We start from the raw sequence: 14,765 nt of genomic DNA, 5'->3' as shown, positions 1-14,765 counted from the left end.
TGCCATGAAATTGAATAATGGCTCAGTGGCCTATTAATATAGCCATCACCACCCGATGCCACCAGGAAGCTACATCCCCCAGGTCACATTAAGGACAAGGCCATTTTGTTTAATGATTTAGTTTCACTGATGTCAAAGGCTTTCATGTTCACGTTCTATCATCCTCACCTAGGGTAAGAAAACACTAAACTCACCAATGAGCAGCTTGTGTTCTAAGTAGAACAAATGATGTCTTCATCAAGTTCCTCTCCTGCAATACAGGAACCAATACACACAGGGCTTGTATGGTAGGTGGAATGTGCTTGAACAATTCTGTGAGGACCATCAAGAGACTGCTGACAAGCGCTTCACTTGTATGCTGCTGTTCTCTCTGGTATAATAAAAGATAGCCACAGACTTTAAACATGAAGTTGTGTCTGTCACCAGTGCTTGTGAGGGTATCCCACCCTTCTATATAGGCACAGGTACAGTACACATGGTAGGCTCGCATGTCTTGTTGCATGTGTGATCAGCCTCTAAATCATTCTCTGTCATCAGTCTGTCTTTGGACTTCTCAGTTGGCCTCCTTTTGATAATGCTTAATGCACCCAGTCTTACAAAACAGACATCTTTAATGCTTAGCATGTGAAGAGTGTGACAAATGATGTCCTACTCAGGTCTTTGTGCCCGCGGTCAACATTTTAGTTAACAGACCAGTCCAAGTGGCTCAGTCTGCTGCCTTTCCAGCAGGGAAGACTCAAATTGACAGAAGCACAGCCTCACAGAAATAAGCAGCAGTTTGATGCTTCACTAGTGTGGCCAATCATTACCTACAATACCCATTGAAAATCGCATTGCTTCATGCAGTCCATTTCTGTGGCCCTTAAGATAAAGCACACAACAACCTGCAGAGCATACAAGTATGTGCAGAATGCAATACAAGTAACCATTTAAAGATAATCAGTATAATAACACCACAATACTGCCACGAAAATCTCTTAACGTTGAATCAAGTTGATTTTATTATATCTTTACATTTTATGCATATTTTACAGACAGATTTACAATCATCTTTATACTTATAAAATTAGATTCTTCTGAGTATATTCACATTTGTAAGATTTCAGAGGGGGAGAGAGAGGCTCGAGAGGCTACAGGTGGAGAGGGAGTCACTTCCTGCTCTGTCCATGAGGACCATGGCTCCATTCTCCAGCTCATGTAGTAGTGTTGTGCTCACCATGGCAACAGAGACAGGGCCAGCGACAACAAAGGGCAGTCCATCACAGCAATCTCACTCGCCGGCACAAAAAACTACAGTAAATGTCACAAAGGAGCTTTTAATATCTTCATCATTAAGCACTATACTGTCTAAACTGGGCTTGGAAGCTGAGGGAAGGGCTGATGTCATTTGTGTAATAAAATTGACAAAAAAAAAGAAAACTACTAAAAAAAACTAAAAACAAAAAGCATGCCAGTCCTTTGTAAGGCGTATTGCTAATAAATATGACTCATTTTCAACAGAAAATGTTTTGTAAAGCACAGGCTGTCTATTAGTTCTCAAGTCACATCATCATGTCCTTACTTATTTCTATATTTACACAAAGAAATCATAATTACCATAAAATTAATCATTTATTTTCCTCCACATAGGAAGCAAATGTACAGTTTTCTCTAGTAGCATTTTACTGATTGGCGCACGTAAGCAATCTCTGTTCACTTCATAAGCACGTTTCTGAGGCGGTCTTGTCCTTGACCCAGCTTCAGTAACATGATAAACACTGAAGGACTTTAAGCCCTCCTCCCAATAGCATGATTCTCTCAAGGCAATGAGGATGATTATTTAACTTACATTTTTGGCAGCAAGAAAAATGCAGACCCAATTATATTATTTAACAGATTTAAAAAAAAACACACACACAAAACCATCTGGTATAGATGCTAGCCACCTAGTAAAGCTAGAAAATTGATAGTTATACATGGATAAATCTTAAGAGAATATAGGATTTTCACATCACTGATTTTAGTTTTCATGACCATACAAGATAAATTGTGCAAGAAATGCACACTACTTTGTCTAAAAGGTAATTAATATCCACAATGAGAAAGTGCTTTGTTTTTTTAGCCTTTAGCTTTTTTCATGAATGTTGAAAATGCTCTTCAGTATAGCGTGCACCGCTGTGCTTGATATCTGCTCACCACATCCACATGATTTATGAGGCTAGTCTGTACCATGTGATCCAACTAACATAGTAAAATACGTAGGTTATAAGGACACTTATCAGTTCATTTCTAGGCTACACTCATAATATACCACTAGACAGCTTATAATTGCAGATGACTTAAGGCTCTGATAAAGGTAGCTGAATAATAGCAGTTAAATGGTTCCTTATTGAGGTGGACATCTCATATGTTGTGCTTTAATAGCTTGTTACCATGATCTTGTCCTTACTTTTTACAGTGAATCTGCATGGTGGGAGAACTTTACAGATTATTCTTCCCACAATGCACTGTATACCCAAAGTCTGACCTTATCCAACAGGTTTGGCTCAGGCAGCCATGTGCATGCCCCAGTGTGTAATGGGTGCAATTATGGCCCTCGTGTTGGACTTGACCCTTCATGACATGCCAAGGTTCCTGACATTGAGCAGCTGGAGCAGACTCTAGAGTGCCATGGAGCTTTACGATGAGTGTAGTTTAGAGGAAGCTGATAAGCCTGCTCCAGGTGACCTCCATCCCCATGGAGTCTGGAATGCTCCGTGTCTAGATGATGAACTTGACGTTGTTCCTGGCTCGACTGGCCTGCACGCTGAGGCGGTCAGGGAGGACACGCAGCTTCATGGTGCCGTCGGCGCCGCAGGAGAACACCTGGTTGGAGGGCGCAGCCTCCACCTGCATGACGCCGGTGCCCAGGTTGCGGAAGAGAGACTGGCGCGCATGCTCGTTGGGAAAGGAGTGGAGCAGGGTCTGCGTCAGCAAACTCCACACCTGGGGACCAAGGAAGAAGGGAGAGAAAGAGAGGGAAAAGAAACACATTGTTAGAAGAGAGGTAGGATAATGGGGGTGGTTAAAGACATCATACAATACTTCAATGAGAGTTGTCTGATTCCACTTTGTGTGGTGCCCAACAGAGTCTCTTAGCTGTTCTAACATCACTGCTAGCCATGGACATTAGCAATGCCAACATGCAGCAACTCTAACTTTTGGATCAATTTGTGGCACCGTAATATAGAATGAGATGCGGTCAACGTAAATGGCTGCTTTGGGTTTTAATAACAACAAGACCGGAACTACGTTTTAGAATATCCGTTTTAGAAGACTAAAATCTGGCCCACTCTTAAAAAATGATTCCATGTGGGCCTGAGTGTGACAGAGGCTACATGACATTCCAGCGCTCTCTCCTAAGCTCTCTGAAGTGACCCCACGTGACGTCCTCCCCTCTGGCCCACCTTGATGTTTCCCTCGGCCGAGCCGCTGATGAAGCAGCCCTCGCTGGGCTCCACCGCCAGCGCTTTGACGGGCGAGTCGTGGGCCTGGAAGCTCTGCCGCTGCTGCCGCTGAGTGAGGTCCAGCACACTGATCCAGCCCCGCCGGCCGCCAGCCAACAGCAGCTGCTGCTTAGGGGCCATGGCCAGCACTGTCGCGCCGGTCTCGTGACAGCAGAAGGCTGACCAGAGCACAGGACAGGAGAGAGGGGAAGAGGAGAGGAAGTTTGGAGAGACAGTGAGACAAGTGCACAAGAACACAGTCTGGATTAGGATCTGAACATGCTGAAATGAAAGGGAGAGTAAACCATAGAGATACCAAGCCTTGGTTTCTGAGAGTCAATCCAGACAAGACATTGTGTATGTCTGTGTTTGTGTGTGTATGTCTGTGTTTGTGTGTATGTCTGTGTTTGTATGTGTAAGACTCACCATGGACTAAACTGTTTGCTGGTGTAACCAGCGTGTCCCACAAACACACGTTCCTATGGGGGAGAACAGACATCAGCACAGCAGGCAGGACAGAGCGATGGCCAATTAGTGATGAGACAGTAATGAGCAGAATTCTACTGCTAGTTTGACTTGGGTGGCAGACAGAAATGAGTTTCCTGCAATTTTGTATCATTTATGTATGAATGTAGGAGGAATATAAATGCTTAAAAGTATCTGAGTGAGCACATTGTCTGCTGAATAGGAGTATATGGTGTGTGTCTGTGTGTGTACCTGTTGTCTGTGGAGAACCCTGCTGTGGCGATGAGTGAGGATGAGCCCACGAAGACGAAGTCATGAGCAGTCTTATTATGGCACTGCAAAGTCTACACGTAACACACATATACACAGCTGAGATACAGTACACTCACTGCTACTTGCAGATCAACATTCAAAGCATGAAGAACTCCGTGTGTGTGTGTGTGTGTGTGTGTGTGTGTGTGTGTGTGTGTGTGTGTGTGTGTGTGTGTGTGTGATGGGACTCACCATAAAAGGTTTGGGGGTGTTCCCTGTTGTGTTGGTCTGCCACAAGCTCAAGGCTCCGTCTGCATCCACAATGCCAAACTAGGCAACACAGAGTCAGAGGCTGTTAGACGTACAGAATGGCCTCATGCCCTCGTACTGTATGGAAGAGTGGCCATCTACTTCCTTTATGCCTCTGAGTGCCTCAGCACATGCATTTGTGTGTTCAAGTGATTTGTCCATTATGCCGGTCATTAGGCGCATTCGGTAGGGATGGGCAAAACAAGGCTTTGTGAAACACTGAAACGTTCGAAGCAATTGTGCCCGAAATCGTTTCACGGCTTCAAAACCACATTTGAGCAGTCCAGGCTCCCGTGCAAAAACATCCACGCTAACCACTACACCATCATGGCTATGGCTATGGATATGGTTCCTATGCACAGGGAAAATAACCTACCCCAAAGTAGGAGCTCAAATAGTTACAGGAACTGCAGTCAGAGACACTCTTTAATCCCCACATCCATGTCGTCCCAATGCTCCAGAAAAGGGGTTCTAGGAACTGCATGTTCTAGGTCTAGTCTCTACGGTGCTAAAAGGCCTATTGTGTTGCCCAGGTGTGTGTTAGCACCTTGGCCATGGAGTGTGTGTTACCTTGTTTCCCTGGTAGTTGAAACGGATTCGTGTCACTCTCGAGTTGCCAGGGCTCCTGAAGCAGATGATCTGTTGTGAGTGACCCCATTCAAACATTCTCACACTGCCGTCCTGAGCCCCAGTGAGGTCTACCACACACGCACACACACAGAAAGAAATAAAAGATCCACTTAGCTGAGAAAAATAAGCTGATATTAGTAACTTATAGTGAAATAGGTGTAATTGATCTATCTCCATGCTTGTCATTAGGGAAGGTTTAGGTTTTCTAGGTCTGGGGTAGGGTGCTCTGGTTCTTACAGTAGGGGAGTGTTGGGTGGGAGGCCATCCTCCTCACGTTGTTGATGTTCCTCTTGATGAGCTGCAATTGGAGGATGATTGGACACAAGTTAGGACCCTAACAAGGCATCAAGCGTGGATATGTGTGTAAGTCCTGTATGAGACTCTTGGGAGTGTTTAAGCATACGTGAACATATGCATTTGTATAAGTACCTGTGCATCTGTGCGTCTGCAAATAAAAATGTGTATCGTAGGGCCCTTGTGCACAAATGTGTATGTATAATTGAAGAATGTCAGTGCAAGACCATGTATGTATTTGCATGAATGCTGATGTGAGAATAAAACTGAATGCATGATTGTTGCCCTGGGTCGTGTGTGTGTATATAAGAAAGTGTCTAATGTGTGCAAATGTGGCCATACTTAAATGAATGGCAATGTATAATTTGATATGTAGTGTTTTTATGAATACATGTGTATAATAGTACATTTTTGTGTGTGTGTTTGTGTGTGTGTGTGTGTGTGTGTATTCACCACGGAGGCCCCTCGGCCAGTCTGCATGCTGCCCAGCCAGGGCAGGTTGATGGGTGTGCCGGGGCTGCTGTGTGTGTAGGGGGTGGTGCCATGGAGGGTGGTGAAGTCATCTCGTGCGTGCACCACCAGAAACTCATCACCCCTGGAAACACAAGCAGCATACACACACACAATCTCAGAGGAATCACCTCACAAACAGTCCCTCAGACACCAGAGGATTATGTGTCCACTTGAGAGTGTTTTTATGAGTGGGTTAGACATTTAGCGTATGTGTGAAAAATAAAATGCCTGTCCTTGTTGCTCGTGTGTGTGTGTGTGTATGCGTTTGTGTGTGTGTGTATGCGTTTGTGTGTGTGTGTGTGTGCGCCGCATGCATGTGTATGTGTGTGTGCACATGTGTCTCACCCTTTGGCCTCCACTTCTGCTTCGTCGTCGATCCACGTTAGGATCTGTGTGGCCAGGATGGACGACACGTCCAGCTCCTGGATGTCATGCGTGGAGGCGATGACCAGGCAGTTACGGTTCGCCTGGTGCAAAGAGACACGAGAGAGGTCACTTCTTCCAGAATCGGAGCAAAGCTACAGACAGGGATAAGTGGGGTGAGAGTACCTTATTGATGGCAAACGCTGTAATGATGTCGGACTCCTTGTGAATGATGCGGGCCTTTCCACCTGGGTATCCCAGATCTGCCTCAATCTGTGCAGCAGAGGACCTCCGCAGTGAGACACCACACAGACACACACATACAGTACACATCATCACACCCCCCCTGGGATGTCCCCTCCATCACTCACATGAACACACGGCTGCGTGCATTTGCACATGATACAGTATGAGTGAGCTTGTGAGATGAACACACGGCTGCATGCATTTGCACATGATATGAGTGAGCTTGTGAGATGTGTGTGCTGGGGGTTAGAGTGATTAGAGCACTGCTAATGCTAATGCTAATGGAAACATCACAACACACTGATATCACACACACTGTGTGGGGGACCATCCACTTCTCAGAGGCACAGTAGGTGCTAGAGATGGTTTGAGAGTATGACTTGTAGTGATCTAAAGGATGCTATAGGCCAGAACAACCCATGGTAACTCCATCTTGATGTTGCTACCTATTTTGAGGGGAGTAAACGTGGTGTTAAGGTCTAAAACCACTGGGTCATCTGTTTGTGTACTAGTGGTCTTGCACCTCTGGTAACTAGAGTGCAAAGAGGGGTCCTAAAGCTTAACACCAGGTTATCACCCACAAAACATGGCCCACAGACATAAATTTGATGGCTGCTCCACAGAGAGCTTCAACACTTCAAAGCCAGGTCGACATGTTGCATAAGGGTTTTTGAAAGAACTCGCCAAACATCTCCCAGCTCCATGACATTCTTACATGTCTTCACAACTCACTGAAGGCCAATTACATTACATTTCTTCAGTTGTCAGTGCTAGTTATATAAAACCAGTCAATTAAATGGGGTGTCTGACTTCAAGAGTTTCCTCCCTGACGTTCCAGCATAGCCAAATGACCAATACTGTAGAACACAGGCTGTGTTTTGTGGGTCAAACATGACTTGGCACCATGTGAGTTCAGTGAGGAACTGCTGCACACCCCTGCTGAGATGCCAGGGAGACATTTGGTTGGGTGGAACACACACATCGCTACTAGCACAACATGTCCCACTGCTCTCTCCCCCCGACCTCCAAACACTCTTCCCGTGATGGTCAGTAGGGCAATACCTGGTTGAGGTTAGGCTCGTCCACGCCTGAACATTTCCCATAATCCCTGCTGTCTTCCAACGACTTTAACCAAACGAGACATCAGACAAGAGACACAGGTGATGAGGCATGCAGGATCAACAGTACACACAAATTAAGACACTCACACACACATTAGGCAGTTAATCAGCGCACTCATACACTCAACACATGCGACAGGTGAGTGAGTGCAGGTTTGTGTTAGGAGTGGGACGACCATGTGGTCAGACTACAGCCCAGCTGTGTTGTCCTCACACACATGGTCACACAACCTCAGACTGTAACATTTGTTTTCATATTTGTGTCACAGTGGTCTTTCCAGTGCAATGTCCAACACAGCATTGTCAAGCTCTGTGGCACTGCACTGTCTACATCATTTCAAATGCTGTGCACCAGCCATCTAGTCTAAGAATGGCTGAGCAGTCAGACTGGTATCAATCATCATGAAATTATTCACTGAAAAAGGTCATGCAAACAATGACAAACAAGACAAATGATTGGAACAGATACAAGTCATACAAAAACAGCCAACAATTCAGCAGTCATTCGTTCACCAACATTGCAATGTTAAAAAAAGCAACTCGATGTTTTCTGATTTCACTACACATGCAAATCATCCAATCTGAATCATATAGGAGTGTGACCCTTAATTTCACATTCAACACACAGGTGATATCATCAAAGGCCTAAGTATTTGTAGCTCAAACCTACGTGATCAAGCTAACTCTGTCTTTGTGTAGGGCAGAACTGCCTTTATAGACAACCCACAAACCAACTCAGATGCTAAGTGGAGTGGGCGTGTCAGAAAGGGCCCAGGTGAGTGAGAGAGAGAGAACAGGTGAGTGGGTATGAGAGAGAGAGCAGGTGAGTAGGTGAGAGAGAGAGAGAGAAAGAAAGAGAGAGAGCGAGAGCAGGTGGATGGGTGAGAGAGAGAGAGAGAGAGAGAGAGAGAGAGAGAGAGAGAGAGAGAGAGAGAGAGGGTGGGTGGGTGGGTGAGAAGGCAGGTGAGAGGTGTGACCCCTAGTGGCGGAGAGAGAGAGCTGGGTTGGGGCTGCACCTCGTTCTGGTCCCGCTTCTTGGTGAAGATGTTGCGGATGAAGGTTTCCTGCACCTCCTCCTGCTTGACCAGGTACTGCCACAGGCGCCGCACGGGCAGCGCAGCGTGCTGCTGGGACCTGCAGCCACAAGCCACAAGGGTTAGAGGGTCAAGTCAGGCGGCTACTGTGCACGAGGAGATCAAAGATGAAGATGCAGCAGAACATACGGCCCCACAGGACACCTTCACACACTCACATCCACTTTCACTACACATCAAACAGTACAAATCTACAAAGTCTGGTGAAATCAGAGACAGCGGGAAGGAGAGCCTGCGTGACATCTGCATCCTGTCACAGGGCCACAGAGCTCCACGTGCGCTTCCTCCCCCAGATACAGGCAACTCACCACACATATGCATCAGACTGATCAAGAATTCCTTCAAAGCATTCATCATTTAAAAGTCATTTTGATGCTCTTCAGAAACAAAGAGTTGTTTTATCATTGGCATGAATAATAGAGGCGGTGCTAAGTAAGAGGCGCTGTACCTGAAAGGGGTGTTGGAGGGTTCATACAGAGCCTTGTGGCGGAGCAGAGCTGGCCCAGGGGCGCAGCTGTCGTCCTGGGGGTGGGTGGAGATGTATTTGGGAGGGGGGCCTCCAAAGATCTCCAGCCTCTTGAGGAGCACCTGTTCCCAGCGTTGCAGGGTCTTGAGCACAGCATGGCACAGAGGAGAACCTACAGGGAGGTCTGATCTCACACACACACACAAACACAATAAATACACACACACACACATAAATACATACACAACAATACACTGTCTGACTGTGCACAGATCTACACACATATGAAGCCAACCATATACATAACCTTAACTACGTCCCCAATAAGACCATGAACGCACAATATACAGTAAGGCTTTCACACGATAGTATACACACTCTCAATAGACATGAAAACACACACTACCATATATATATATATATATATATATATATATATATATATATATATATATATATAAATAAATATGAACACACACACACACACACACACACACACACACACATAATTCAAAAGAAATGCTAATGCTATTCTGAATTCAATAGGGAGCACCCATGCTGATGAAGAGCAAATGCGTTTCCCAAATGACTGAATGTGGATGTAACTCCTGCTCCTCCAGGCTGCTCTCTACAGGCTGAGTGGGGATTGGAACCCCCTCCACATTGACCCAGATTTCGCAGCCATGGGAGGCAAGACATCACACACACACACACACCAAACAAATACAATTACATTACCAACAACTTACCAGGGAACAACATAGCATGCATACATACACTCTTGCACACTCATAAATATTGTATAAGCACACAGACCATACACAAACACCATGTAATGCCACATAAAGCCACACACACACATAAACAAAGAATTTACATGACAAACCTACCACAAGGGAGCACATATATCCATAGATTCAAGCACACTCGTTAATATTGCATGAGCCCTGTACATTAAAGCACGTCTATCCTACAGGGATGTGGTGTGATGCAGAGGCAGCTGTTTACAGACAGTCTCCATGGCAACTACTCTCCCCTCCCCTCCACTCTGCAGCGTTCATCTCCAGGAAAGAGCTTCCTCTCATGGCCCAACATGAGCTTCATAGGCTCACAGTCAGGTGGGTTACACTCATGCACTCAGGAAATCAGATGTCCAGAAAACTAACTGGACACTTGACCTCAACAAGAGAACACTGATACCACATTAGATATTACCCGTCTTCTGGTTTGAGCTACACCACCCTCCACCCATCAGACTAAGATCATCCCCTTGGGTCCTGGGTGCTCACCCATGAGGTCGTGGCCTGCCATGGGGTAGAAGGACCTCAGGCTGGACAGGACCATCTGAACCATGGCTAGACGCATCAGACACCAGCTGTTGAGAAAAGAGCACGTAGTAGCACACCCACAGTCAGTCCACACAACTGAGCTTTTCACATGTACATTTTTGATGTTTGATTTCTCGCATTAGGAGTTGAATGGTCTAAGTGAGGGGCACCTGTAGGAGTTGTGGTTGGAATGTTCTCTCAGAGGGGAGCTGGAGTCGAAGGCGTCCGTGTACTCATCTTCATCCTCCTCATCCTCACTGCCGAGGCTCTCCTCAGAGTCATACACGAGCCTGGTGTCGGAGGGGAGCAGGAACGGCTGTGGGAGCAACAGGAGACCAATCACTCTCAGATTAAAGGGCTCCTTAATCACATTTGGCCAGCTTATTAGCTCAATCACCAGTTACCTAACAAGAGGACTGACTACTTATTGATTAGAAGACAATTCTCATTGTCGTGAGCCTACTGGTTAGGGCTTCGGACTTGTAACCGGAGGGTTGCCGGTTCGAACCCCAACCACAACCTAACCCCTCACTGCTCCCCGAGCGCCGCTGTTGTTGCAGGCAGCTCACTGCGTCGGGATTAGTGTGTGCTTCACCTCACTGTGTGTGTTAACTATGTGCTGAGTGTGTTTCACTAATTCACGGATTGGGATAAATGCAGAGACCAAATTTCCCTCATGGGATCAAAAAGAGTATATCTACTTATACTTATCTTAACAAGATCGTTAATTCACTACAACTAAGAAAACAATTCCTTATGCCTATATCTGCTATGAGTAAGGTGAGACCTTAGCGATGAAGTAATCCCAGATGCTGAGCTCGGGCTGGACGAAACGCTCCGTGACGCTGGAGGGGCGGGGCTCGGAGGGCGGGGTGGGTGGGCTGGGCGGGCTCTCGGCCGGAGCCTCCCTGGAGCTACTGCGGGACGAGCGCAGCCGGAAACGCTTCTGCTTCCTGTCCGACTCCTCATGGGCGACGGCGGCCACTGAGGACAACAAGGTCGGGGAGCCATCAACCTCAGCAACCGCTAACATCAGCTCTTCTCATGCACTCCATCCATGTTGTCTCTTTTCATTACTTTATTAACACTATCACAAGTATCAATCATTCATCTTTATTATGACCCTACTTGCATTTTGAATATTCCCACCAACTGACTATGCTCTATTAATAATTATGCATAATTAATCAGAGATGTGGAGAGGGGCTGCTCTCTCAGTGCAGTGGTCATCCCTCGACTGGCGTGGCGCTGACCCACTCACCTGTGGGGGCGTCCTTGGTGACGGTGGGCAGACGCGCCCCTCCCCCGAACACGGCGACCCACAGCTTGCTGTTGAGGGGGTGCGCCAGCACGCGGAAGAGCTGGGCGCTGGAGTGGGTGGCCAGGCCGTGCACGAACAGACTGAGGAAGACGGCCGTCAGCACCTCACACAGCAGCACGCCCAGGCCAGCGCGGCCCTCCTCCCCTCCGCACGCGCTCAGCAGACGCACCAGCGCCGCCACACCTGCAGGGGGCGCAAGAGACGCACATGTACACATGTCTCTAGCAACTCACCACCTCATTCTAGAACAACAGGAAGCACACATTTCAAAGCCCTCTCGGCCTAAACATAGATAGATAGATACTTTATTGATCCCCAAGGGGAAATTCAAGACAAACATGGTCACCTGGCCACTGTGCTGGGGGGGTATTGGGCAGAACGGTCTCCTCTGTGCTGAGGCCGCGGCCTGGTGGATGCTGGGAATGCAGCGCACTCTGGTACACCGGTCCCATGATGCCATTCACCTGACTAACACACAGAACACAGCACATCACATCACATCACACAAATGAGAACACCTGATCAGGGCTGAGGGGCGTGGCCTGTGGAACAACAAATTAGTTATTCCTTCAGAACAGAGAAGCATCAGGCTGTTGGATCACACCAGTCAAGGAGACTATAAAAGATGAACAGGCTTATTCTGGGGCGTGTTTCATGTCTCCAGCAACTGATGCTTAAATAACTCAGTACTGACATGGCAAAGGGAAGATAACAACGCCGCAGAATAAACAAGTAAGAACAGCCATGCTCTAAAATAGGTCATTACCTGCATTTCCTCAGAAAAGCTAATGATTCATTAGCAACCCTGTTAAGACAATTTTTCAAGACGCAAACATGACAAAACAAATTTAGATTTCTCACAAGATGCGTTTGGAAACTGGTTTTATCAAAGCACACGTTGTCCGCCATCATCAAGCAGCCAGCCCACAGCCAGAGAGCACACAGAAGCCTTGTCTGTGCACAAGCTCTCACTCTGAAATGTCACGTCAGGCCGTGGGCCATTCGGCAGTCACAGGACTCCTGGGTCAGATGACGGTCACACCGAAGAGTGATTGGGTCAAACTGCCGATTTGGGATCCAGTGTTAGACCAGACAGAATTCCCAATGCGAACCCTAACGAGTGCACAAGTGTCACGAGTGTGAAAGCAGAGGTGAGAAGAACGCGAGGGCAATGTAGGTCAACAGAGACGGGCTGGGGAGTGGACGCAACAGACAACACAGGAGAGGAGAGTGACAGAGGGAGAGAGGTGAAAAGAACAGATGAAAACAGATCAACACATCATGAAGGGCAGCCAAAACACCAGCCACACTCCAGTGCAGTGCCTGTGAAAGTGCAATCAGTGGTCCGGCTGTCAGCTGGACATGGTGGTCAGTTGGCTGTGGTGTGTGTGTAGGGACAGCGGAAGCAGCAGCACGGTCCCTGGAGCGGCCGGTCTCAGAGTCCACTCAGCTCAGCTCAGCTCAGCACTGCTCGCGCTCAACTCAGCCTCGTAATGAGAAAATGGAATTGAAGGATTTTCCTCTTCAATTCACTTTAATGAATTATGCAGATGAAGTGGTTGGAGCACAAACATGCTCCCTGGAGATCCTGTACGTCAGGATAAAGAAACCCAGCGCTCGGAACAAATTAGACTGACAAACTGAGGGGGGGAAGACAGAAAGGCAGACAGAGATAGACAACGAGACAAAGACGGGAAGAGACATGCAAATAAGAGAAGTGTGTGTGAGTGTGTGAGTGTGTGTGTGTGTGTGTGTGTCGCGTGAGTCCCGGCGTGAGTGTGCGTGTCCCGTGTGTGAGTCCGCTGCGTCTGTGCTGCATGTGTGTGTCGTTTGTACGCAGGTGGCTGTGTGGCTTGTGCGTCTTGGCGTTTGTGTGTGTGTGTGCGCTGGAGAGGCTTGCGTAAGCTGCCGTGCCTGTGGGAGCAGCTGCAGCTGTGTGAAGGTGGTCAGGTGTGGGCTAATGGGGCCTGGTGCTGAGGCAACACTCCACACGGTCTGACAAAGACACTTGCTGAGGGACTCAATTCTGCGGCTGGAATTAAAGGCCTCCACACATAGACGTCAACATGAGTGTGGCTCACTCTGCTTTTGACATTCCATCCCATTAGACTCCATTGTGTTTTATACAACCACGCACACCAACACTGAACTCTGCCCACGCCACTGTGTTCATTATGATGCACTTCTATTTCTGTTGGCGCCACTCGATAAAATCCATTGTTCATGGAATGCTTGTCAGTTAAAAGTGTCAGCGCTTATGTGTGTGGGCAAGTGACAAAACGTGTTGGCGCACTCATGTCGGAGCCTATACGCCGTTACAAACAGCATGAGCAAAACATTCTCTGTCTGTAACTGGCACATATGCACCAAAGCACTCATTGCAAAAATAAGAGACGTCTTGAGTTCTTCAACCAAAGCAGCTGGCCTTAAAGACAAACACCTGTCGGACATTACCCCCGATTCTGTACATAGACATCTACACAAGAGTGGAGGGCTGTCCACTGGGGCAGCTGGTCCACCATGTTGTTGAGCCACAGCGGAGACTACAGCAGAGATAAGGGGCCAGTGAGAGGCGGCTGGAACTGACCTGTACGGGTGTCCATCGCACAGACACTGGTAGATACAGGCAGACAGCGAGGAAGCCAAGGCATGCATCACATAGATCTGCAAAGACAACACAAAAAACATGCTTATCAAATGATAAATCATTAACAATTATTAACTTATTAACAATTATCAATATTCTTTTAATGTATGTATTTATTTATTTTTCTTGTATCAATCTTCACACCTTTCCCTGCTTGACATATGCAAAGAGGAAGCCAGTGATATCAGTTTTCATTTTGAGGACAGTCTAAAGCAAAGGACTGTTACTTTGTAATAGTTTTAAGTATGTTCA

General features: G+C 47.1%; 1 protein-coding gene across 6 annotated transcripts in view; it reads right to left on the bottom strand.

The window, feature by feature from the left end:
• Positions 1-973: 973 nt before the first annotated feature.
• The window catches only part of dmxl1 (Dmx-like 1), a 41,268-nt gene continuing 27,476 nt past the window's right edge, over positions 974-14,765 (bottom strand). For 4 of the 6 annotated variants that reach the window (XM_048242650.1, XM_048242654.1, XM_048242653.1 and 1 more), the window contains exons 27-45: positions 14,454-14,530; positions 12,213-12,334; positions 11,807-12,049; positions 11,333-11,529; positions 10,716-10,861; positions 10,507-10,592; positions 9,200-9,401; positions 8,674-8,791; positions 7,599-7,661; positions 6,477-6,563; positions 6,273-6,394; positions 5,868-6,009; positions 5,358-5,418; positions 5,061-5,188; positions 4,434-4,511; positions 4,182-4,273; positions 3,891-3,943; positions 3,426-3,643; positions 974-2,964 (exon numbers count right to left, since the gene is read on the bottom strand). In XM_048242650.1, the coding sequence (XP_048098607.1) occupies positions 2,740-2,964; positions 3,426-3,643; positions 3,891-3,943; positions 4,182-4,273; positions 4,434-4,511; positions 5,061-5,188; positions 5,358-5,418; positions 5,868-6,009; positions 6,273-6,394; positions 6,477-6,563; positions 7,599-7,661; positions 8,674-8,791; positions 9,200-9,401; positions 10,507-10,592; positions 10,716-10,861; positions 11,333-11,529; positions 11,807-12,049; positions 12,213-12,334; positions 14,454-14,530 (2,460 nt within the window). In that variant the 3' untranslated portion in view covers positions 974-2,739. The remainder of the gene's footprint in view (positions 2,965-3,425; positions 3,644-3,890; positions 3,944-4,181; positions 4,274-4,433; positions 4,512-5,060; positions 5,189-5,357; positions 5,419-5,867; positions 6,010-6,272; positions 6,395-6,476; positions 6,564-7,598; positions 7,662-8,673; positions 8,792-9,199; positions 9,402-10,506; positions 10,593-10,715; positions 10,862-11,332; positions 11,530-11,806; positions 12,050-12,212; positions 12,335-14,453; positions 14,531-14,765) is intronic. The other 2 variants (XM_048242655.1, XM_048242656.1) reach the window with 1 other exon arrangement.

This window comes from Alosa alosa, chromosome 5 (genome assembly GCF_017589495.1).
Source record: "Alosa alosa isolate M-15738 ecotype Scorff River chromosome 5, AALO_Geno_1.1, whole genome shotgun sequence".
Taxonomy (NCBI): domain Eukaryota; kingdom Metazoa; phylum Chordata; class Actinopteri; order Clupeiformes; family Clupeidae; genus Alosa; species Alosa alosa.
This window is presented reverse-complemented; position numbering and strand designations above follow the sequence as displayed.